The following is a 26,784-nucleotide window of genomic DNA, read 5'->3' on the forward strand; positions in this document are numbered from 1 at the left end:
GAGTGGGCTGGACATGCCAGGAGAGGAGTTTCGATTGGTCTGCCATATTGAAGGCTTCTATCTATTTGAGCTCGTCAGTCTGGGTTGGTAATCCTGTCAAATGAGGCTTTTTTTATGTATTGTGTGGTGGAGCTGCATAAGTGTTGCTCTCCACTTTCTGGAGGATCAAGATTTGAAATCAGAGGAATTGGAGTATGATAGCTAAAGACATGGAGAAAACACCTGTCTCTGGATTACATCTTCAAACTAAGGGCAACCGTGGTATGGCATTCCTGACAGGGAGACGCGTCCATCATGAATGATGACGTATACAGGTTAGATCATCTGGCGTTAGCTAGCTAATTTTTCAGATATTACACGTTTCTAATTTTGACAGAAAATGATTTCATTTCAAGCTAAAGTGTACTGTTTTGCTAGCTAGCTAACGTTATCTGGCTGGCTCCCTAGCTGATGTTATTATCCGTATCCCAGAGCCGTTTTCTTTTCTAGTTAGAGCCTAATGTTAGCTAGCTAACATTGAACCTGGTTGGTTAGCTCCCAGCACTGTGGCATTGTTGGCACTTTGTTCATTGTTGTTTCACTAGCTAACGTTAGCTGGCTGGCTTGTTAGCTAATGTTACATGATGTGTGTACATCACCCGTTGAATATGGCCGGTGTCAGTAAACGTCTGCAAAAAAAGCGTAATAAAATTGTTGCCAGCAGAGCTGGTTAGGCTGTTTTCATGTTATCCAGAGATAAACAAATGATCGGCCAGAGCGTCAAGTGTGCGCTCCGAGAGCGAAACGTTATGGGTGGGGCTAAAGCTTAAGAGGGTGTGAACGATGCTGAATGGGTGTAGACAAAGAGCTCTTCACTAGATACCAAAACATTCAAAGGCCATTTTCTCAAAAGTGAGTTTTCAAGTTGATCAACTTTCAAAGCAGAATTACTTTCCCATTGTTCCTCAAATGCAGTGTATGATATATCATTTTTATAGCTCTGAATCTCTACTTTTATCTAATGTAAAAAAACACCTTTTCACATTTTTCTACATAAGACCGAATCCAGGTGGTGAATCACAAATAAAATAAGTGTGTAATTGTTATGTTATTTGTTCACTCAGGTTTCCTTTATCTAATAGTAAGTATTGGTTGTAGAGCTGATAACATTCAGTATCAAAAATATAAAATGTAAAGACTAAAATGTAAATGTACCATTTTAAGATTATGATTAGAATGGATCAATACAATAGAATGGTCCGCCCCTTTCTTCATTCACTACTGGTGATTACAGAATTATGCATCGTTCTCTTCCCTTCGCTCATCAACTCACCCATACTCGCCTTTCTCCCCATCAAACTTTACTTCATTTATTTCATCCATTGTTATATGTGTGAAATTAGTTTCAGTATAGTTTAGGTTCAGTTTCGAGGACTGCAATTTCAACTGTCTGAAGGAAGGAGTAGAGCAGGCCCTACTGTTGGGAGAAGGAGGAGCAACGAGGGAAAACCATTCAAACCTCCTAAAACTGGTTGTAACTCCAGTTCTGTTTGTGATATTACGATTCTAACACTGACAGTGCGTTACATAGACTTATTTAGGGTAAGTCAAGGGCGGAGGGGGTAGCTAAATAAATAAATAAAAATCATGAGCAGTCAAAATTAAATCATTAAATCATGAGCAGTGAAAAACTATCTACCAAATCTATTCATTTTAAAATGTTGATTACCTCCTCACCATTATCATTCAGCTGATGATAAGACAAGACGTGAAATTGTTGTGGGGCTAATGCAATCCCTGGGCAAGAAAAGGTTGAAGACTCCTGCACTACACAATATGCACACAGTACAGTACATGAACCTACATACAGAATCAAAATGAAAGTACATTGCTTGGGTCCTAAATGGCACCATATTCCCTATGTAGTGCACTACTTTTGACCGGGTCTGTAAGGTACCATTTGGGACACAGCCCTTGAAATTCAATTGCGTATGCATGTTTCAGAGCTCATTAAAACAGTTTAACACACATATCTAAATAATGAACAGGGTCATGCATACATAAGAAAACTGCTGTATGTTTCTATGTCACTGCTTCCAATGAATGAACCACTTAGTATTGTTCCCCACAACTGCGAGAGATCAGATAATTATGGATCCATATTGAATTATAAAAATTAATGATTCATCGTCATTCTGAACAGAAGTGACACAAATAGAACTTAAGTTAACACGTTTGCGTTTTATAAAGCTCTGCAACAGTTTAATCAAGTACTTTATTATTTAATGAGCCAATTTCATAAAAAACAGCTTAGAAATTAGCTCATTTTCTTTAAGTCCCTCCAGCAGTTTGCTGATTTGAATTCAATATAGTTTGCTAATTCAGGCAGTCTTATTTCCAGCAAATCAAATCAAATTGTATTTGTCTCCTGCTGTGAATACAACAGGTGTAGTAGACCTTACCGTGAAAATGTTTACTTACAAGCCCTTAATAAACAATGCAGCTCAAGAAATAGAGTTAATACAATATCTACTAAATAAACTTAAGTAAAAAAACAAAAAACAATCAATAGGTAACACAATACATTTACATAACAATAACAAGGTTCTATATACAGGGGGTACCGGTACTGAGTCTATGAGCGGGTGTACAGATTAATCCAGGTCATTTGTAAAGTGACTATGCCTAGGTAATAAACAGCGAGTAGTAGCAGTGTAAAAACAAAGGGGGGGGTTCAATGTAAATAGTCCGTGTGGCCATTTGATTAGTTTAGTTTAGTCTTATGGCTTGGGGGTAGAAGCTGTTAAGGAGCCTTTTGGGATGCTACCGCGTGCCATGCGGTAGCAGAGAGAACATGGTATGACTTGGGTGACTGGAGTCTTTGACAATTCTTGGGCTTTCCTCTGACACCTCCTTGTATACAGGTCCTGGATGTCAGGAAGCTTGGACCCAGTGATGTACTGAGTCATACACACTAACATCTGTAGCACCTTCCGGTCAGATGCTAAGCAGTTGCCATACCAGGTGGTAATGCAACCGGTCAGGATGCTCTCGATTGTGCAGCTGTAGAACTTTTTGAGGATCTGGGGACCCATACCAAATCTCTTCACTCTCTTGAGGGGAAAAGGTGTTGTCTTAGCCTCTTCACAACTGTATTGGCGTGTTTGGATCATGATACTTTGTTGGCGATGTGGACACCAAGGGTGTTGGAGTCTTGCTTGGCTACACAGTCGTGGGCGAACAGGGAGTACAGGAGGGCACTAAGCACGCACCCCTGAGGGGCCCCAGTGTTGAGGATCAGCATTGCAGATGTGTTGTTGCCTAGCCTTACCACCTGGGGGTGGCCCGTCAGGAAGTCCAGGATCCAGTTGCAGAGGGAGGTGTTTAGTCCCAGGGCGCTATGGTGTTGAACGCTGAGCTGTAGTCAATGACCAGCATTCTCACATAGGTGTACCTTTTGTCCAGGTGGGAAACGGCAGTGTGGAGTGCGATTGAGATTGCATCATCTGTTGATCTGTTGGGGTGGTATGCGAATTGGATGGGGTCTAAGGTTTCTGGCATGATGGTGTTGATGTGAGCCATGACCAGCCTTTCAAAGCACTTCATGGCTACCGACGTGAGTCCTATGGGGTGGTAATAATTTAGCCAGGTTAGCTAAGTGTTCTTGGGCACTATGGTGGTCTGTTTGAAACATATAGGTATTACAGACTTGGCCAGGGAGAGGTTGAAAATATCAGTGAAGACACTTGTCAGTTGGTCCGCGCATGCTTTGAGTACATGTCCTGGTAATCTGGCTTTGTGAATGTTGACCTGTAAAAAGTTCTTGCTCACATCGGCTACGTAGTGCGTGATCACAGAGTAGTCCGGAACAGCTGGTGCTCTCCTGCATGCTTCCGTGTTGCTTGCCTCAAAGCGAGCATAAAAGGCATTTAGCTCATCTGGTAGACTCGCGTCACTGGGCAGCTCGCGGCTGGGTTTCCCTTTGTAGTCCGTAATAGTTTTCGAGCCCTGCCACATCTGACGAGTGTCAGAGCCGGTGTTGTAGGATTCAATCTTAGTCCAGTATTGATGCTTTGCCTGTGTGATGGTTCGTCTGAGGGCAAGCGGGATTTCTTATAAGCGTCGGGATTAGTGTCCCACTCCTTGAAAGTGGAAGCTCTAGCCTTTAGCTATGTGCGGATGTTGCCTGTAATCCATGGCTTTTGGTTTAGGTATGTACATACAGTCACTGTCGGGACGATGTCATCGATGCACTTATTGATGAAGCCGGTGACTGATGTGGTGTACTTCTCAATGCCAGCGGAAGAACCCCATAACATATTCCAGTCTGTGCTAGCAAAACAGTCCTGTAGCTTAGCATCTGCTTCATCTGACCACTTTTTTATTGGCCGAGTCACTGGTGCTTCCTGCTTTAGTTTTGGATAGAATTAAGGTCAGATTTGCCAAATGGAGGGCGAGGGAGAGCTTTGTACCCGTCTCTGTGTGTGGAGTAAAGGTGGTCTAGAGTTTTTTTTCCTGGTTGCACATTTAACATGGTGGTTGAAATTTGGTAAAACAGATTTAAGTTTCCCTGCATTAAAGTCCCCGGCCACTAGGAGCACCTCATCTGGATGAGCATTTTCCTGTTTGCTTATGGCAGTATACAGCTCATTCAATGCTGTCTAAGTGCCAGCATCAGTCTGTGGTGGTATGTAGACAGCTACGGAAAATACAGATGAAAACTCTCTAGGTAGATAGTGTGGTCTACAGCTTATCATGAGATACTCTACCTCAGGCGAGCAAAACGTCAAGACTTCCTTATATATCGTGCACCAGCTGTTGTTTACAAATATACATAGACCGCTACCCCTTGTCTTACCAGAGGCTGCTTTTCTATCCTGCCGATACAATGTATAACCTGCCAGCTGTATGTTATTTATGTCGTCGTTCAGCCACGACTCGGTGAAACATAATATATTACAGTTTTTAATGTCCCGTTGGTAGTTTAATCTTGCTGGTAGGTCATCGATTTTATTTTCCAATGATTCCACGTTGGCCAGTAGAACGGATGGCAGTGGGGGTTTACTCGCTCGCCATCGAATTCTCAGAAGGCAGCCGACATCCACGTCCTTTTTTTCCATCTTCTCTTCACGCAAATGATGGGGATTTGTGCCTGTTCTCGGGAAAGCAGTATATCCTACACGTCAGACTCGTTAAAGGAAGTTCGTGGTGAGTAATCACTGTTCTGATGTACAGAAGTTATTTTTGGTCATAAGAGACGGTAGCAGCAACATTATGTACAAAATAAGCTAAAAAATAAGTTACAAACAAACAAAATAACACAGTTGGTTAGGAGCATGTAAAATGTCAGCCATCCTCTCCGACACCATTCTAATAGCAGGAAATTTACTTTTGAAGAAAAATGTTTCTCTCCGCCGTCAGATGTGGGGCCCCCAAAACAAATCTCGCTTAAGGCCCACAAAAGGCTTGAGCCGGCCCTAATATGTTTATCTTGTCTCTCACCACACTTGCCATTTGCCAAGTCATTGTAAATAACAATTTATTCCTAATTGATATGCTTAGATAGAAAACGATTAAATAAAAGTAATTTGATACATTTGTCCTCTTCTCTCTTTTCCCTCAGCAATAATCCAGAAGCGTTTGAAGAAGGAGAAGAAGGCTAAGAGGAAACTGCAGGAGGCTCTGGAGTATGAGTCTAAGAGGAGGGAGCAGGCCGAACACTGCATAAAACAGCCGTCGCCCTCAGAGAGCCTGCGCTCAGTCAATGGTTAGGGTTGTTTTTTATTCTCTGTTTTTCTCTACTTTCATGTTGTCAAGGCTCAGGAGAAGACCCAGATGCAGACAGTTTTGAAGTAACCAAAGTTTATTACAAAAACAGGGGGGCAGGCAAACGACAGGTCAAGGGCATGCAGAGATCTGTAGTCCAGAGTAGAGTCCGAAAGGTACAGAACGGCAGGCAGGCACAGGGTCAGGGCAGGCAGACTGGTCAAAAATTGGGAAAGCTAGAAAACAGGAACTAGAGACAGAAAGGAGCACGGGAAAAACGCTGGTAGGCTTGATGTATCAAGACGAACTGGCAACAGACAAACAGAAAACAGGTATAAATACACTGGGGATAAAGAGGAAAATAGGTGACACCTGGAGGGGGTGGAGACAAGCACAAAGACAGGTGAACAGGTTGTAATAGTACCCCCCTCCTCTAGGGGCGCCACCTGGCGTCCTATCTGGGCGCATACCTGGTTGACCGGGGTGATGAGGCCTGGGTCCAGAATGTTCCTAGCGGGGACCCAGCACCTCTCCTCTGGGCCATAACCCTCCCAGTCAACCAGGTACTGGAATCCCCTGCCTCGTGGTCGAACCTTCAGAAAGCGCCTCACCGTGTACGCGGTTGGCCGTCAATGAGACAGGGAAGAGGGGTGGACCTAGAAACAGGAGACAAAGGGCTGTGAGACAGAGGTTTAATCCTAGACACATGAAAAGTCGGATGTATATGAGAGTACGGGGCAACAGAAGATGAACAGCTTTCGCCCAATCTCAAAGATGCGGGACTCCACCCGGAGGGGCAGGTCTGGACAGCCATACCCTCTGCCCGACAAGATACCAGGGAGCCGGGGTCCGGTGGCAGTCCGCTTGTCATCGATACCTGCAGATGGTCTTGAGAAGAGCCGACCGGGTTGTCTTCCAGGTACGGCGACAGCGGCGGACAAACATCTGGGCCGAGAGTACACCGACCTCTTCAGCTTGCTCCAGGAAGAGCGGGGGCTGATAACCCTTTGAACACTGGAAAGATGAGAGCTCAGAGGCAGAGCAGGGGAAGGTGTTGCAAGCATATTCAACCACCATGAGTTGCTGGTTCCAGATGGTGGGGTTGACGGAGTCAAGGCAGCGAAGACTCGTCTCCAGGTCTTGATTGCTCGCTCCGACTGGCCATTGGACTGAGGGTGGAACCCAGAGGACAGGCTGGCGGATGACTCAATGAGCGTTCAGAACGTCTTCCAGAAGCGGGATGAGAACTGAGAAACCTGGTTGGAGACCATGTCCACCGGGAGTCCATGGATCCGGAAGACGTGCAGCACCATGAGCTTGGCCGTCCCTTTGGCAGAGGGTAGCTTGGGGAGTGGAATGAAGTGGGCAGCTTTGGAAAACTGGCTTTGGAAAATTTTACTGTCAGGATGGTGGGGGAAGAGGGGAAGGGGAAGACCCATGACGAAGTCTAGGGACATGTGAGACCAGGGACGGTAAGGGACAGGCAGTGGTTGAAGGAGACCAGCCGGAGCTTGTCGAGGAGTCTTGTTCTGTGCACAGACCTTGCAGGCGGCGACAAACGCGGAGACGTCCGGGACCATGGTCAACCACCAAAAGCGTTTCCCCACAAATACCAGGGTTCGACGGGAGCCTGGGTGGAAAGAAAGCCTGGAGTAGTGGGCCCACTCCAGGACCGAGGACTGGTCAGCGTCAGGAACAAACATCCTGTTATTTGCCCCCTCCCCCCCGGGGTTCGGCTGGGAACGCTGCGCCCCACGGACCTGCTTCCCTATTCCCCAGCTGAGTGCTGTTGCCAGGCACGAGGTGGAAAGGATGGTCTCGGGGTCCGAGGGTGTAGCCGCAGGGCTATAGCGGCATGGCAGCGCATCCGGCTTGATATTCTTGGATCCTGGTTGGAAGGAGAGGGAGAAGTTAAACCGGGTGAAAAGCAGGGCCCACCTGGCTTGCCTGGAATTGAGACGCTTGGCGGTGCGGAGATATTCCAGGTTCACACAATGAACGGATGTTCCGCCCACTCCAACCAGTGTATCCACTAGAGGTCGACCGATTATGATTTTTTTCAACGCCGATACCGATTATTGGGTGACCAGACACGGCCGATACCGATTAATCGGCCAATAAAAAAAATATTTGTAATAATGACAATTACAACAATACTGAATGAACACTTATTTTAAGTTAATATAATATATCAATAAAATCAATTTAGCCTCAAATAAATAATGAAACATGTTCAATTTGGTTTAACCTCTCTGGGCAAGGCGGGACGAATTTGTCCCACCTACGCAAAAGCCAGTTGAATCCCGTGGCGCGATTTTCAAATACCTTAGAAACGCTATTACTTCAATTTCTCAAACATATGACTATTTTACAGCATTTTAAAGACAAGACTCTCGTTAATCTAACCACACTGTCCGCTTTCAAAAAGGCTTTCCAACGAAAGCAAAACATTAGATTATGTCAGCAGAGTACCCAGCCAGAAATAATCAGACACCCATTTTTCAAGCTAGCATATAATGTCACAAAAACCCAGAAGACAGCTAAATGCAGCACTAACCTTTGATGATCTTCATCAGATGACACACCTAGGAAATTATGTTATACAATACATGCATGTTTTGTTCAATCAAGTTCATATTTATATCAAAAAACAGCTTTTTACATTAGCATGTGACGTTCAGAACTAGCATACCCCTCGCAAACCTCCGGTGAATTTACTAAATTACTCACGATAAACGTTCACAAAAAACATAACAATTATTTTAAGAATTATAGATACAGAACTCCTTTGTGCAATCGAGGTGTCCGATTTTAAAATAGCTTTTCGGTGAAAGCACATTTTGCAATATTCTCAGTAGATAGCCCAGCCATCACGGCTCGCCATTTAGACACCGACCAAGTTTAGCCCTGACCAAACTCCGATTTACTAGTACAAAAGTTTAATTACCTTTGTTGTCTTCGTCAGAATGCACTCCCAGGACTGCTACTTCAATAACAAATGTTGGTTTGGTCCAAAATAATCCATCGTTATATCCAAATAGCGGCGTTTTGTTCGTGCATTCCAGACACTATCCGAAATGGTAAATCAGGGTCACGAGCATGGCACAATTTGTAACAAAGAAATTCTAAATATTCCATTACCGTACTTCGAAGCATGTCAACCGCTGTTTAAAATCCATTTTTATGCCATTTTTCTCGTAAAAAACGATAATATTCCCGACCGGGAATCTCCTTTTAGGTAAACAGAGGAAAGAAAACAAAGCATTCGGTCGACGCGGGCATGCGCCTGAGTCTCACAGTACTGTAACCAGCCACTACCCAAACGCGCTACTTTTTTTCAGCCAGAGCCTGCAAAGACACGATTCACCTTTTTGCCGCCTTCTGAGAGCCCATGTGAGCCGTAGGAAGTGTCACGTAACAGCAGAGATCCTTTGTAATGGATAGAGATAATCAAGAAGGGGAAGAAATTGTCAGACAGGCCACTTCCTGCATGGAATCTTCTCAGGTTTTGGCCTGCCATATGAGTTCTGTTATACTCACAGACACCATTCAAACAGTTTTAGAAACTTTAGGGTGTTTTCTATCCAAAGCCAATAATTATATGCATATTCTCGTTACTGGGCAGGAGTAGTAACCAGATTAAATCGGGTACGTTTTTTATCCAACCGTGTCAATACTGCCCCCTAGCCCTAACAGGTTAAATAATGCAAAAACAAAGTGTTGGAGAAGCAAGTAAAAGTGCAATATGTGCCATGTAAAAAAGCTAACGTTTAAGTTCCTTGCTCAGAACATGAGAAGATATGAAAGCTGGTGGTTCCTTTTAACATGAGTCTTCAATATTCCCAGGTAAGATGTTTTAGGTTGTAGATATTATAGGAATTATAGGACTATTTCTCTCTATACGATTTGTATTTCATATACCTTTGACAATTGGATGTTCTTATAGGCACTTTAGTCTTGCCAGTGTAACAGTATAGCTTCCGTCCCTCTCCTCGCTCCTACCTGGGCTTGAACCAGGAACACATCGACAACAGCCACCCTCGAAGCAGTGTTACCCACGTAGAGGAAGGGGAAACAACTACTCCAAGTCTCAGAGCGAGTGACGTTTGAAACCTATTAGCGCGCACCCGGCTAACTAGCTAGCCATTACACATCAGTTACACCAGCCTAATCTCGGGAGTTGACAGGCTTGAAGTCATAAACAGCGCAATGCTTGAAGCATTGCGAAGAGCTGCTGGCAAAACGCACGAAAGTGCTATTTTAAATGAATGCTTACGAGCCTGCTGCTGCCTACCACCGCTCAGTCAGACTGCTCTATCAAATCATAGACTTAATTATAACATAATAACACACAGAAATACGAGCCTTAGGTCATTAATATGGTCGAATCCGGAAACTATCATCTCGAAAACAAAATGTTATTCCTGTTACATTGCACAATCTTCAATGTTATGTCATAATTACGTAAAATTCTGGCAAATAAGTTCGCAACGAGCCAGGCGACCCAAACTGTTGCATATACACTGACTCTGCGTGCAATGAACGCAAAATGACACAATTTCACCAGGTTAATATTGCCTGCTAACCTGGATTTCTTTTAGCTAAATATGCAGGTTTAAAAATATATACTTGTGTATTGATTTTAAGAAAGGCATTGATGTTTATGGCTGGAGCAACGTGTACCTAAGCGATTATATGCAACGCAGGACAGGCTAGATAAACTAGTAATATCATCAACCATGTGTAGTTAACTAGTGATTATGATTGATTGATTGTTTTTTATAAGATAAGTTTAATGCTAGCTAGCAACTTACCTTAGCTTCTTACTGCATTCGCATAACCTCGTGGAGTGCAATGTAAAGCAGGTGGCTAGAGCGTTGGACTAGCTAACCGTAAGGTTGCAAGATTGAATCCCTGAGCTGACAAGGTAAAAATCTGTCGTTCTGCCCCTGAACAAGGCAGTTAACCCACCGTTCCTAGGCTGTCATTGAAAATAAGAATGTGTTGTTAACTGACTTGCCTAGTTAAATAAAGGTTAAAAAAATAATAATAAAAAATACAATTTTTTTTTTTGTAAATAAATCGACCAAATCGGCGTCCAAAAATACTGATTTCCGATTGTTATGAAAACTTGAAATCGGCCCTAATTAATCGGCCGACCTCTAGTCTCCACTCCTCCAATGCCATCTTCACCACGAGAAGCTCACGATTTCCCACATCGTAACGGAACCTTGGGAGAGGTGGGTGCAGATGGGGGAAGCCAGGGTGCTGTAGCCCCGTATAAAGCACCCATAAAAGTTGGCAAGCCCAAGGAAATATTGCAGCTGCACTCTGGACGTAGGCTGGGGTCAATCCACCACCGCTCTCACCTTCCCGGGATCCATCTGTACATTCCCTACAGCGATGATGTAACCAAGGAAGGGGATGGTGGAGCGATGCAATTCGCATTTCTCAGCTTTCACAAAAAGCTGATTCTCCAGAAGGTGGTGGAGGACCTGTCGGACGTGGAGCACGTGTTCTTGGGCTGAGTGGGAGAAAACAAGGATGTTGTCAACGTAGACGAAGACGAACTGGTTCAACATGTCGCAGAGAATGTCATTGACCAGGGCCTGGAACACTGCTGGGGCGTTGGTAAGGCCAAATGGCAGTGACCGCTGGCCATAGTTGAAAGCAGTCTTCCACTTGTCCCCCTCCCGTATCCGCACCAGGTGGTAGGCATCCGCAGGTCGAATTTGGAGAAAATGGTGGCCCCCTGGAGCAGCTCGAAGGCCGAGGCGATGAGTGGTAGCGCCTAGCGGTTCTTCACCGTGATGTCATTGAGGCCCCAGTAATCGATGCACGGTCGTAGGGTTTTGTCCTTCTTCTCCACAAAGAAAAACCCTGCGCCGGCGGGGAAGGCAGAAGGACGGATACACCCTGCAGCTAGGGAGTCCTCGATGTAGGTCTCCATAGCCTTGGTCTCCGGACTGGACAGAGAGTACAGTCGTCCCTGGGGCGGTGTGGTGCCTGGGAGAAGGTTGATTCCGCAATCATAGGGTCGGTGTGGAGGACGTGAAGTGGCCCGGGCCTTACTGAAAACCTCCCGGAAGTCCTGGTACTCCGCGGGAATGGCGAAGAGGTCTGGCGCAATTCCCGGTGTCCTGGGGCAGGTTGTGCTGACTTCAGGCAATGGGCATGGCAGAATGGCCTCCAGCCCATAATGGCATCAGCAGTCCAGTCAATAAGGGGATTGTGTCGCTGGAGCCAAGAGAATCCCAATACCACGGGAACCTGAGGAGACTTAATAAAAAAATATATATTTCACCTTTATTTAACTAGGCAAGTCAGTTAAGAATAAATTCTTATTTACAATGACAGCCTATCAGGGAACAGTGGGTTAACTGCCTTGTTCAGCGGCAGAACGACAGATTTTTTTATCTTGTCAGCTCGGTGATTCGATCCAGAAACCTTCCGGTTACTGGCCCAACGCTCTAACCACTAGGCTACCTGCCACCCCAATAATTAGCATGAATTGGATAGCCTCGCTGTGATTCCCCTGACACTTGTAGGTTGATAGGAGTAGTGTTGTGGGTGACAAGGGCCTATAGAGCGCCCATCCAGCGCTCTAACATCCATGGGAATGGAGAGGGGCTGAGTGGGGATGCCCAGCTCGGACACCAGGGTAGCGTCCATAAACTCTCGTCGGCCCCAGAGTCGATGAGTACCCGGAGAGATTTCGACTGATTCCCCCACAGCAGGATGCATGGAAAGGGGTGTGAGTAAGGGGAGAGTAAATGTTCTCTGCATGGCCCACCAGACTACTTGCTCTTACTGGTGAGCCTGATCTTTTAGTGGACAGGAGGACTCGAAATTACCAGTAGTACCGCAATACAGGCAACTCTTTGTGTGAAGCCGGTGTAGACGTTTGGCTGGGGACAGCCTATCTCTGCCTAGTTGCATTGGCTGAGGAAGAGGTGATACGGCAGACTTCGGAGACTCAGGCAACGGAGACGTGTGGAATCGGACCCCCTCTCCTTCCTGCATTCCCGTAGCCGCCCATCGATCCGGATGGTCAAGGCAATGAGTGAGTCGAGATCCGTTGGTAGTTCCCGGGCTGCTAGTTTGTCCATAACCTCCTCCGATACTCCTTGCAGGAACATGTCGAACAGCAATTCCAGGTTCCACGCACTCTCAGCTGCCAACAAACGGAAATCCACATATTCTGCCACACTACGGGAGTCTTGCCAAAGCTGGAGTAACTTCCGGGCAGCCTCTCTCCCGGACAATGGAGAATCAAAAACCTTCTTCACCTCCACCACGAACTCTTCCAGACTGAAGCATATGGCGGACTGTTGTTCCCAAACGGCCATAGCCCAGGCGAGAGCACTCCCGGACATCAGCGTGATGAAGTACGCTATCTTCGAGTGGTCCAAGGGGAAGGAGGAGGGCTGCAGCTCGATGAGGAGAGAACTCTGTATAAATATAAGTCAACAGTTAAGTCAACAGTTAAGTCATCTACTTTATGAAATTACAGCCTGATGTGCGCACATCAGTGAATTCAACTTAAATTGCATTGCATTTGAGCAGTAGCCTTGGCTGGCTACTCAACTACAATACATTTTGAGTGCGCTGTACAGCAATGCTGCGTTCAACCGCATTGGGGATCCATGCAGTGCCCCCCCCCAAAAAAAATCTATATTTTTAAAATATATATGTTAAAATGCTATATACAGCATCGTATGCGTTTGGACAATTAATGGACACTGCAATAGATAAAACCTAATAAAAACACCTGTCTTGTCCAGGACCAGAGTTTACACTGACCGGTGCACCATAGCCAATCAGAACTACAGTTGGCCTATATGCAAATAAGCCATTTGTCACATGGGCCTGTCATCATTCACTTTGAACTGGACTGTGTGGTTTCAGGCAGTAGCAACAGCACAACTTCAGATCATCAGAACACATTCACCAAAAGCAACAAAATACACCTGAATGGGTTTCTGCAAATATTTACACAACACGGAAGTCCTCTTACATTGTGAAACTTCACAGTCCTATTGATCAAACAACCATGAAAAGGCAGGCTATCTCTCCCTCAGTTGCATATGCACATCAACAACAACCAGATCAACAACTAATGCAAGCCAGAGCGAGATGAGATAAAATATAATAAGGGAACATTAGATTAACCCTCTAAACCTTTTTCAGCTATTTGGCCATCAACATTGCACTGATAAACAATGGAGAACAGTAGTCGGACGCTTTCCCACTCTATATTGCTATATAATTTTCACAAATGCCATTCTATGAATTTATGAAAACGTGAAAATGACCATGTCTAAGTGCTCGCTTGTCAGAAAATGTAAAAAAAAAAAGGTTTCATATTATTCCTGGGGGTGTATATGAACATATTTTAATAGGGTTTTATGTTGCTAAAACCCTGTCAGTTCCACTTTAACAGCGGTTCTGTTCTATCCCTCTGCTGTCCCAGACTCACTGACCCCAGAGATGGAGAGTGACCGCAGCACTGGAAGAACAGATGCTGAGAGGGCAATACAAGGTACATGAACCTGAAATCTCTCTCTCTCTCTCTTCTCTCTCTTCTCTCTCTCCTCTCTCTCTCTGAGCATTAGTGTTAACTCTGCCTGCTGTTGAAGTGTACAGCTTGCCATCTGGGCCACAGCACTGGGGGGGCTGGGCCACAGCACATTAATCACTTGTTTGTTTGCCTTGTGGGGTCTTGGATATGAAGTGGAGGGTGGTGATAACCTCTGAAGACTGCATCCCAAATAACACGTATTTCCTGTGTAGTGTATTCCCTATCTAGTGCACTACTTTTGACCAGGGCAAATAACTTTTATTTATTCAGGGGCACCCAATTGAGACTAGTTTCCCATTTACAATGGTGCCCTGAGGACAACAACGAAAATATAAAACAATACAAGAGAGCTATAAATACATTACATCAGGTTATTACAACAAGTTAGAATAATCAATTGAAACAGTTGCACACTTCAGTAAACTCATTTAAACTGCCCTATTGGCACCAGGGAATCCAGGTGTAATTTGTTTTGTAAGGTATAACTGCGGTGCATTAATACTAAAGGCGGATAGTGGAAACAAGTGGGACCTCAAGAGTTAACCAACCCTGCGAACGGGTTTGGTGTCTCATATTTTTATATTTCAACAGGGAAGTGAGGTATGTTGGAGGCTTGTGGAGCAGAGCTTTGTAAACAAGAAGGGAGTAGTGTAAAGTGACCTACGGGATTTTGTGCATATTTAGAATAGAGTGAGAAGTTAAAACCAGATTGGTGCATATTTAGAATAGAGTGAGAAGTTAAAACCAGATTGGTGCATATTTAGAATAGAGTGAGAAGTTAAAACCAGATTGGTGCACATTTAGAATAGAGTGAGAAGTTAAAACCAGATTGGTGCATATTTAGAATAGAGTGAGAAGATAAAACCAGATTTGTGCATATTTAGAATAGAGTGAGAAGTTACAACCAGATTGGTGCACATTTAGAATAGAGTGAGAAGTTAAAACCAGATTGGTGCATATTTAGAATAGAGTGAGAAGTTAAAACCAGATTGGTGCATATTTAGAATAGAGTGAGTGTCATGAATCCCGCTTCCTGATTCTGTTTTCTGTTTTGGAGTGGTTTCCTGAGGGTTCTGAACACACCCTGTGTGGTTGCCAGGCGACGAAGCTAGGCGGGAGATCTCTTGATTAACCGCACCTGCATCTCATCAGCCATCTGCACACCTGGTCCTGATCATCACCTCTTCTCTTCATAAGCTCTGACCTGACATCCATTCCCTGCCGGATCGTTAGCAATGAACAGTATGTTGTGTCAGCGTATCAGCCTCATGTTACCAGAGTTAGTTTTGTTGTTTTGTACTTTTTGCCGGTTACTCACTCCCGTTTACTCTGTCTACAGTCATCCTCCCGGACCATTCAACCCCCTTGCCTGGTCGTCGGTGTTTTCAGTGACATCATTGGATCTGCCTACTCACTCTCATCAACTCACCTCCGCTGCTGCTCCGTCTCCTGGATTATTCTATTTTCACCACGAGTCTGTAAATAAATACTCACCTTCATTTTACTCACCTTGTCCTGGTCTGCTTCTGGGTTCAGCTTTAGAGAATCGTGACAGAACGATCCGGCCAGAAATGAACCCAGCGGACCTGGACTCCGTTCGCCATGCCATTTCCCATCAGGAGAAGATGTTGGGACAACACAGCACGGCGCTACAGGAGATCGCGCTTTCGGTTCGGAACTTTTCTGCTAGTCTGACGAGTATCCAGGCTCAGCTCAGTTTGCCGGCGGATCATCCACCACCTACTTCACCCCTCTCACCTGTCGCTTCTGGAGATGTTCCCTTCCGTGAGGCCAGGGTTCCGACGCCAGATAAGTACGAAGGGGATTTGGAAAGATGCCGTTCGTTTCTTATGCAGTGTGGGCTAGTGTTTGATCTGCAGCCCCACTCTTTCGCCACAGACAAGGCTAGGATAGCTTTTGTTATTGAACTGCTGCGTGGAAGAGCTGTGGAGTGGGCTTCAGCCATATGGGAACGACAGGACACCTGCTTGGTGTCATACCAGGAGTTCACGGCAGAGATGAGGAAGCTTTTTGACCATCCTGTCCGAGGTAGGGACGCAGCTAAGCGTTTGTTCTCTCTTCGCCAAGGAGCTCGCAGTGTGCCAGAATTTGTTATTGAATTCAGGACATTGGCTGTGGAGAGTGGGTGGAATGAGGAATCACTACAAGCTATTTTTTATATATATATATATATATAATTTATTTATTTTACCAGGGGTTGTCGGAGCAACTCAAGGATGAGTTGATCTCCTATCCTGAGCCTAGTGACCTGGACAGTCTGGTAGCATTAGCTATTCGGGTGGATAACAGAATCCGAGAGAGAAGGAGGGAGAAGCAATGGGGCACGTCCGATCAATCAGCTACACGGGTACCGTTCGGGTCAGGAAGTGGACCGGAACGAGTCGCTCATTATTCACCTCACGGGATTAGTGGAGGGGTCCTGCTTCCAGATCCTGAACCCATGCAAGTGGGGCGGCACGGGTTAACCAAGGAGGAGCGCCAACGTAGACGTGAGACCAACAGCTGCCTCTACTGTGGTTACTCGGGACATTACATCTCCGCTTGTCCCCAGCGCCCGTTAAACTGCCCGGCTCGCTAAGTTTGGGAGGTCTTTTAGCGAGTCAGTTTCAACCTCTCATTAGTTCTGTTAGACCCCTTTTTCCTGCTACACTCATGAACAAGAATCAGAGTTTAGCGATTAACGCTTTTATCGACTCAGGTGCCGATGGCAGCTTTATAGATGCCAACTTGGTGACACAGCTGGGGCTTTCCAAGGAGAAGTTACCGGAAGCCATTGAAGCAACCACTCTGAACGGCAGTAGTCTGGCACGTATCACTATGAGGACTGAACCGGTTAAGATGCTGTTGTCAGGGAATCATTCAGAGGTTATCTCCTTCTTCATTCTGCCTTCTCCCCATGTTCCTCTGGTTCTTGGATACCCCTGGCTGAGAGAACACAATCCCACGTTCGATTGGGTGACTGGCAAAGTAACTAGTTGGAGCACTGAATGTCATGCTAACTGCCTTAAGACGGCCTGTTCCCATTCTGTTCCCAGTCAGGTAATTTATTCTACCCCCCCAGATTTGTTCCTGAAACATATCACGAATTGGGTGAAGTGTTCAGTAAGCAGAAGGCTCTGTCACTTCCTCCCCACCGACCATATGATTGTTCCATTAACCTGTTCCCTGGAGCTGCTTATCCCAAGGGACGGTTATACAGTATCTCTCGACCTGAACGGTAAGCTTTGGAGACCTACATACAGGAGTCTCTAGCTACTGGTCTCATTCGTCCCTCGTCATCACCCCTGGGGGCAGGATTCTTTTTTGTGAGTAAGAAGGATGGCTCTCTTCGACCTTGTATTGATTATCGGGGTTTGAATGATATTACGGTCAAGAACAAGTATCCCCTGCCATTGATGAGCTCAGCTTTCGACTCCTTACAGGGTGCTACGGTGTTCACTAAGCTAGATCTACGCAATGCGTATCATCTGGTCCGTATCAGAGAGGGGGACGAGTGGTTGACTGGTTTCAATACACCGATGGGTCATTTTGAGTATCTGGTGATGCCATTTGGACTGACCAATGCTCCAGCAGTGTTCCAGAGCATGGTTAATGACGTCGTGAGAGATATGATCGGTCTGTTTGTGTTCGTTTACCTGGATGACATTTTGATCTTCTCTAAGGAGCCTTCCAGCCACGTCCAGTATGTCAAGCAGGTTCTGCAGCGATTGTTGGAGAACCGCCTGTTTGTGAAGGTCGAGAAGTGACTTTCACGCCCACACTACATCCTTCCTCGGGTACATCATCTCCCGGGGGGAGATTAAGATGGACCAAGAGAAGGTTAGGGCAGTTCTGGATTGGGCCCAGCCCGGTACGAGATTGCAGCTCCAGAGGTTTCTGGGGTTTGCGAATTTCTATTGTAGATTTATCCGTGACTACAGCCGTGTGGCCGCTCCATTAACTGCCCTGACTTCTAGCACCAGGACCTTCAGTTGGAATCCTGAGGCAGACCGAGCATTTCAGGATTTGAAGAGTCGATTCACCAACGCCCCGATTCTCTCTCAACCTGACGCTGCCCGGCAGTTTGTCGTAGAAGTGGACGCGTCTGATGTGGGGGTTGGCGCCATCCTGTCCCAGCGAAGCTCCACTGACGGTAAACTCCATCCCTGCGCCTTCTACTCTCGTCGTCTTTCGTCTGCGGAGAGGAATTATGATGTGGGTAACCGGGAGCTCCTCGCGGTGAAACTGGGCTTGGAGGAGTGGCGCCACTGGTTGGAGGGAGCGGAGCAACCGTTTATTGTCTGGACTGACCACAAGAATCTTGCTTACGTGCAATCGGCTAGACGTCTCAACTCGCGTCAGGCCAGGTGGGCTTTGTTTTTTGGACACTTTCATTTTTCCCTGACGTTCCGACCTGGGTCTAAGAACGGCAAGGCGGACGCCTTGTCCCGGATGTTCTCCAAGACGGAGGAGAGTGGGGCCAAGACCGAGACGATTCTTCCCCAGAACTTCGTCGTGGGAGCAGTTACATGGAGGATTGAGGAGGTTCTGGCGACCCTTCGGACGCAGCCCGGTCCCGGTAACGGTCCACCCGGTCGGTTGTTTGTGCCTGAGTCTGTCCGTTCTGCAGCAACAAACCCGGAGGTTTGTTGCTGCATGCCCAGTATGTGCACAGAATAAAGGTGCCAATCGGGCCAACTCTGGACTTCTTCACCCCCTACCTATTCCCCGGCGACCATGGTCGCATCTGGCTCTGGACTTTGTCACTGGATTGCCCTCTTCTGATGGGAACACGGTCATTCTGACTATTGTGGACAGATTCAGCAAGTTCGCCCACTTTGTGCCCATCTCCAAGCTTCCCTCTGCCTCTGAGACATCCAAGATCCTGGTTAGGGAGGTTTTCAGGGTCCACGGGTTGCCCAGTGACATAGTTTCCGACCGTGGTCCTCAGTTTACCTCTGCTATCTGGAAATCCTTCTGTTTGGCCATTGGAGCTACTGTCAGTCTCACATCTGGATTTCACCCTCAATCTAATGGTCAGGTGGAGAGAGCCAACCAGAAGATGGAATCCACGCTGCACTGCCTTGTCTCCTCCAACCCCGCCTCTTGGGCCTCTCAGTTGCCATGGGTCGAGTATGCCCACAATACTCTTCCTACATCTGCTACTGGGATGTCTCCCTTCCAGTGCCTGTACGGTTACCAACCTCCCTTGTTTCCTTCTCAGGAGAAGGATCTCTCGGTACCCTCTGTCCAGGCCCACATTCATCGTTGCCACTGGACCTGGCATCGGGCCAGAAAGGCTCTCCTTAGAGTTTCTGACCGGTATCAGCTCCAGGGGAATCGTCGCCGGATTCCAGCCCCCGCTTATGCCATCGGAGATAACCTTTCATGTCTCCTGTCTCAAGCCTGTGCACCTCAGTCCTCTGCTGCCTCCTCCTCGGATGATCGGAGGTGGTCCAATCTACACGGTGCGCCGCATCATGGATTCCAGACGGCGGGGTTGGGGTTTCCTGTATCGCGTGGACTGGGAGGGGTATGGTCCTGAGGAGAGGAGTTGGATTCCTCGGCGTCAGATCCTTAATGACCTCCTTCGTGACTTCTACCGCCTCCATCCTGGCGCTCCGGGTTGTCTGCCCGGTGTTGTTCATCGGAGGGGGGGTACCGTCATGAATCCTGCTTCCTGAGTCTGTTTTCTACCTGAGCTGCCTGTTTTCTGTTTTGGAGTGGTTTCCTGAGGGTTCTGAACACACCCTGTCTGGTTGCCAGGCGACGAAGCTAGGCGGGAGATCTCTTGATTAACCGCACCTGCATCTCATCAGCCATCTGCACACCTGGTCCTGATCATCACCTCTTCTCTTCATAAGCTCTGACCTGACATCCATTCCCTGCCGGATCGTTAGCAATGAACAGTATGTTGTGTCAGCATATCGGCCTCATGTTACCAGAGTTAGTTTTGTACTTTTTGCTGGTTACTCACTCCTGTTTACTCTGTCTACAGTCATCCTCCCGGAACATTCAACCCCCTTACCTGGTCGTCGGTGTTTTCAGTGACGTCATTGGATCTGCCTACTCACTATTTTCACCACGAGTCTGTAAATACTCACCTTCATTTTGCTCACCTTGTCCTGGTCTGCTTCTGGGTTCAGCTTTAGAGAATCATGACAGTGAGAAGTTAAAACCAGATTGGTGCATATTTAGAATAGTGAGAAGTTAAAAGTTCTCAGCTGGGAGTTGATCAGGGATTCTAATACCTTGGGTAGGCAAGATAACTAGGAGATTGTAGGGAATATGGTGCAATTTGGGAGCACGTCACCTCTCACTACTTCATTAGTATCTTAGATCTTTCCAAGAATGTCAATAGGGTAACGTCACGCCGAAACCCTTAAAGGACCTAATGGGAACGTTAGGACGTCCCGTTTGCTGGGAACCTCTAACTTACTTTTAGTAATATTTGGTTGTCTTTTCTGGCTTCATTTAGAGAACGTTCTTACTTTTTACCATAAATGGTCGTCAATGGCAGTATTCTGACCTAATAAACCACACTTTTTATTAAAGATATACATTTTTGTTCTTTTGATGTGTAGATGGGGCATCAAAGTTACTCTTGAAGTATTTGCAGAATTTGGAAGGGAAACAGTGTGGTTTATTAGGTCAGAATACTGCCTTTGACAACCATTTATGGTAAAAAGTAAGAATGTTATCTCTCTAAATGAAGCCAGAAAGGACAACCAAATATTACTAAAAGTAAGTTAGAGGTTTTCCATACATAGGAAACCTACAAAATATGTTTTTGATAGCAAAATACTCCAACTTGGATTGGTCAAATTGACGAATGTGTATTTTTCAGACAAAACATTAATTTCAAATATATATACCATTAGACAATATTTGATATCACATGTAAATGCTTTTTATCATTTTGATGTGATTTTAATAGAATTTCACAGTTTTCTTACCACAGATGTTTTGCTACCATTGAAGCACAATGTTGCATTTTTTTCTACATTCCCATTAATCATTTCTACAAACTTCAAATTTACAATATTCATAATCAGAGGCCTATTAACCTTTCTGAGGGGTAATAAAATGCTTGGGTCTCACAGGGTTAAAAATATATTTTTGTCAAATAAGAAATAATAAGCGAACAAATCGAGCAATTTGTACCATAAGGAGGGAGGATTCTTGCTTAATGAAATGTCATTCAGTCAGTGGAGAGATGTGAAAAGGGCAGCTGTCCCAGAAAAGGAAAACCAAATGTTATAATTTCACCAAAAATATTCACTTATGGATAGACAACATTTATAGCCCCCCATGTGATGCAAAATTAGTATATTTAGCAGCCTTAATTTGAAATTATAAGCATTAAGATTGACATTGAACAGCTCTTTATAGTTTAATTGTTAAATGGATTCTTAACTTTTCAAACTTCCTTATTTTTTGCATTACAATTTTCTTTGTGTGTGATCAAAGAAATAGTCATTGCCATGTACCAACTATTGCAATGGTAGATTGACAGTGTCATAGACAATAAACATACATGTTTTCTCTAATGTTCAGATACAATTTGGCCATGCAGCAGATGCCTTTCTCACTGTAGCTATGAAGCGTCATTTCTTCGGCTCACAATGCCAGTGATCATGGCCTTAAAGAATAGACATAGGAGAAGGTTGAGTTAACACGGAACAATGTGTGCTTTTGTTCAATTAGAGAAGCATTTGTCTGCCACCCATGTCTCCTCTGCTCTCCCCTCTGTCACCAGCCTAGTAAACCGTAATTACCCTCAAATGACAAAATTATGTTGATAAATTACACAAGCAAAGAAAACGCGTGAAAAAACACCCAAGCCTATCACACGCATAAAAGCCAAGAGAAATGTATGTTATATTTTCAACACACAACTCAGGCTAGGGCAAGAGAGAGCGAGAAAACAAATTAACGAGAGCATAATTTTTAAGATAGAAATAATTAGTTATTTCTCTTTTGTCACACTTCTCTAATTCTGCGATATTAACACAGTCTGTGTTTATTAATTGCTTTTGCAGTGTTTTTGAATCAGTTCCAAGAGGCAGTTCTGGCTGTTGTAGCAGCTACCAGACAGCCATGCTACTGGGACTGCAACTCTCGCCTGAATATCTTCCCCAGTATCTCTTCTCTGGTTCCAACCTGTTTGTCCTTCGATGTGTTGGGCAAGTTAACATGACCCTGCGCCGAGAGAGAGTTGTTTGTTGCGAGATTAAACATCAAAACAGTTAATGTAAAATAAAAATTAAATGAGTGAATGTCAGTGAAACAAAAAAAATTAAAAAAGTCCTTTAATTGTCTTCATAAAATATTTGCATGAGCTACATTTGCATAATGTAAATGTATTAATTAATCTTTCAAAAGGAATTTTATGCTGAGAGAAGCCCAAAAAGCATTGTTTTATTCAGCATCTAATGAAATATTTATCCCCTTTAATTAACTTTTCATCTTGATTTCATTATACAAATGGCTAAAGTTTTTACATATTTTAATGAGTCTTTCTTTCATCAATATTTCTCACTCAAAAATGTAAATCAGTATGTTTCAACATTTGCAGTAATATTGCAAACTTGAGGCGGTGTAAGTTGATTAAAACAGAACAAACATGTAAGGAGTTCCATCAATTTGTTTGCCCAAATTGAAAATGGTCTCTAAAATTTCCAAGAGAACCTTGTGTCAAAAATACATTTCTTAATTCTCTCCTGATCATTTTTATTTTCCCTGGGCAGTGTGATGTTTTGCACACTACAATGCCTGATGTGTTACTTCACAACTTATCAAAAGTGATAATCAGCCACACTTTCACCTCCCCATACCATTCTCACAATTCCCTATAAACAGCTGTGACAGTGAAGCCGATCAGACAGAAAGGCAGAGAAAGGTGGTATGCATAGCATTTCATCCACCATGGATGTGTCTATACTCTCCTCCCCATCCAACCCCCTCCAACCACCACCACCTTCCTCTCTTCCCTTTATTTTTAGCCCTTTGCATTCACACTGTAATGGCTTTTACACATAACTCTGCAGTGTTGCTTGAATAGAGGCGGCCAGAGTGCAATGCCTTGGAGACCCACGGCAGTGTCGGATAATTAGCCCCTGTGTTTGTCTTTCCCCTCCACCTCCCCACAACAAGCCTTTGTTCTTTTTCTACCCAGCGTTTCATACACATACATACAGTACACTGATGCATCGACGACAGAAGGCTAGGTATTTAGGTGCACGGTGCAATGATGGATGCTGTCCTATCATTAAATGTTGTATCATTGGTTGTGAGATTTAGGAAATTAGTGAGCAAGAACATGTACTCATCTAAATGTTTATGTAGAAAGGTTTCATCATATTCTATTGAATTTTCCGTATAGAATTGAGAGGCTCCTCTGATTCATATATGGCTCAAAATATTGCCAGTGTGCCATGGGCCTTAAGAGACCAAAGGTTAAATGGTCCAATAGTGAGATTACAGAAGATCAATGAATGTGTCTCTTCAAGGCCTATAACAACGTACCATTTTCTACTAGATGTCACTCTGTGTCTCGGACCTCACATTGTGTCATATCTGACTGCCAGGCAGCAACACATTGCTCTCCTCAAGCTGTCGCTGCTTTAAGTCTTTCGGTGTGCTTTTCCCTTCTAAATTTAATTATTTAGGTTCACTGCCAGAGAGAAGAAAGGGCTGCTTAAAGCACAGTAATGCAGCGCAGAGGAAATACGGGGGTAATAAATGTCAAACATGCTCCTGAGCAGCGCCTAACAGATGCTTTTACCAGCCCCGCGTCAGAGGCAGCGCCGCTCGCTCAGGCGTACCACTCAGAGACGAGTGTTCTTTGAAAATGGACAAAGCTCGTTAGGCTGCAGGTGTCTGGAGATAGCATCAGAGAAGAATGGCTCTGCCTTTTTCAATAAACACTTTTTATTGAATATCTGAAACATACAATATACTTGCAGTGAAGCCACTCAACAACTACATCATACTAGTCATCCAACAGACTCCCATTCAGAGCGACACACAGAAGCATCCAGGGTCAATGCCCTGCTCAAGGGCACGTTGACGGATCTCCCACAAGGCCCAAAAACGTGAACCCGAACCCTCCAAGATCCCCTACACAGTTCCCCAATAGCTGTCCCTCAACCCCCCCAAGAAGAAAAAAAAATACAATTAATTCCATTCCCCACCCCCAAGAATGCACCAACAACCAAGAGAATGAACTAAAGAGAAAAAAGACAGAAGAAAAACAGCAAACAACAATGCAATTTTTTTTTTAAATAAACACAATAAAAAATGTACAAATATTAAACAAAGGACATCAAGGAGAACTAAATGCATAACAGCAATGCCAACTGTATATGTTTGTGTGCATGTCTGCCACTATTACATGTATGTGTGTGTACTTGTATGTGTTTATTTGAATGAGAGTGTGTGTATATGCATGTGTACAAACACCTGCACTGCATCAGCCTCAGGCAAACCAACATTAGTTGTAAAAACACTGCCCCTCAGTGTCATTCAAATGTACTTTTTTTATTATGTATTATTTTGACTTTATTTTTTACTTTTATCTTTGACCATCATTCTATCTCTCGCACTGCAACTCCACTCCCACTTGTCTCCAATTCCACATCCCAAACATCAGCTTCCCTCAGCCCATCCCATCTATCTCTGCTGGCCACCCACTTCGGGTTTTTACGCAACACATATCTTTCAATAAACATTCCTTCCGTACAGGAAGTGTCATGTGTAAAGCTCTTCTTGAGTGCAATATTATGTTCAAACAAGCGTGTCAGGTGAGATGTCTTAAACACATCTGACGTGCACTTGTGCAGGTAGACTGTGTTGGATAACGCAGTCCCTTGTACGATTTGCCTTTTGTCGAAGATTAAATATGTAGACAGTTGTATCGGCCTGGTTTTATTTCACTATTTCAATGCATGAGACAGACAAATACTGGCATAAGGAGTCTCTTCAACTGCTGCTGCTCGATTCCACAGTTTAATCCAACAGATCATGCAAATCATTCAAGCAACAATTATAGACTTGACTTTGTAGGATAAACAATATTAATATCTGTTGTTAAATCTACAATTGTGAGTGATGATATGCTTGAGTAAATTAGATTTTCCAGCAAACAGAGACATTGGAAGAGTATTGGATAAAAGTAGGCCTATTCCATGTGTATTGGAAGATCTCAGATCAGATTTTCTGATGTTTTCCAGATTTTGTCAAATCAGAATCCACTTCTTCAAACATTTAATGTAACATTATTATTCAGTTAGTTTATTGTGGGAAAGGATCACGCACGCTAGCAACCACACTGGTTGTGTTTTTGTCGACTATCAGCATGGCCAGTACGCTATTGGCTAATCCCTCTCTACTGTGTCCTTTCTTTCAGATGGAAGACTGTTCTTGAAAACCACAGTGATGTACTGATAAGATGATGAGCTAAAGAAGAAAAACAATCTGATGAAGATTCTCAAGAGCCCAGGTGGATTTCATAGCAGAAACAGGTCACACTGCGTGTACTGTAGCAGTTCGATGGAAGTGTGTTTGGCCAAACACCGGAAACGGGTTGTGTCTGAATGTAGAAACTCTTTTTCTCACAGATATCAACATTACATAGTCGCTAAAGCAGGTTTTGATGCATTGAGGTTGGTTGTTTAAAAAAATTCAATAATTGCACAGTAAAAATGTACCAAGGGGTACACTGTTGGTAATATCGCAAAGAAATTCACAGCACTGAAGATTTTTTATACTGTATTTCAACCAGCGACAAAGCTTTGAACATGATCAGACTCAGAGGTTGTGTTTTGTATTTCAAGTTTAATTCCGAGATGTAAAAAAATATATAAAGCTTGGAAAGAACCTCTGTGATTTTTTTTATTTATCCGTATGTTGATCAAAAGAGACGACTGAGATTTGATTTGAATGTTTTCTAAATTAGAAGAAAATACAATAAAGTTTCCTTTTTACCATTGTTGTATATACCAGAACTGATGATAATGACACTATAACTCACTCTATCAAAAGCTGAGTGGATTAATATGGTATGTGTATATAAAGTTAAGAGGTGGTATTGTGTATGCAGTAGATCAATTAGGACGACAATACCGACATTCATATGAATTTATAGTTTGTTTTTGTTTCATTTCTGAGCCATCATTCTTTCAAATAGCTGCCATTTTGATGAAAAAGCATGCAGGCATGTAAATGTTTGTCCTGGAATTATGATATTTAATAAATCCTATATTGTGCTGAACAAATACCTAGGGTTGATTCACTTAAGCCCAACTGATTTTTAAAATGTACACCTCGAACATTTTGCTTTTAAATAAATAACAACTTTTGCTGTCAATGGTAACCCTTTGCAACAGTTAGTATGGCTTTTTATTGAAACACTTGGGGCCACTTTCCCAGACACAGATTAACCGTAGTCCTGGACT

At 44.3% G+C, this 26,784-nt stretch overlaps 1 protein-coding gene across 2 annotated transcripts in view; it reads left to right on the top strand.

Annotated features, from left to right (window-relative positions):
- The window catches only part of dachd (dachshund d), a 381,753-nt gene extending 355,435 nt beyond the window's left edge, over positions 1 to 26,318 (top strand). For both annotated transcript variants that reach the window (XM_014163781.2, XM_014163783.2), the window contains exons 9-11: positions 5,603 to 5,746; positions 14,219 to 14,287; positions 25,737 to 26,318. In XM_014163781.2, coding sequence (XP_014019256.1) covers positions 5,603 to 5,746; positions 14,219 to 14,287; positions 25,737 to 25,774 — 251 coding nt within the window. In that variant the 3' untranslated portion in view covers positions 25,775 to 26,318. The remainder of the gene's footprint in view (positions 1 to 5,602; positions 5,747 to 14,218; positions 14,288 to 25,736) is intronic.
- The last annotated feature ends 466 nt before the right edge of the window (positions 26,319 to 26,784 follow it).

Source organism: Salmo salar, chromosome ssa21 (genome assembly GCF_905237065.1).
Source record: "Salmo salar chromosome ssa21, Ssal_v3.1, whole genome shotgun sequence".
Lineage (NCBI taxonomy): Eukaryota > Metazoa > Chordata > Actinopteri > Salmoniformes > Salmonidae > Salmo > Salmo salar.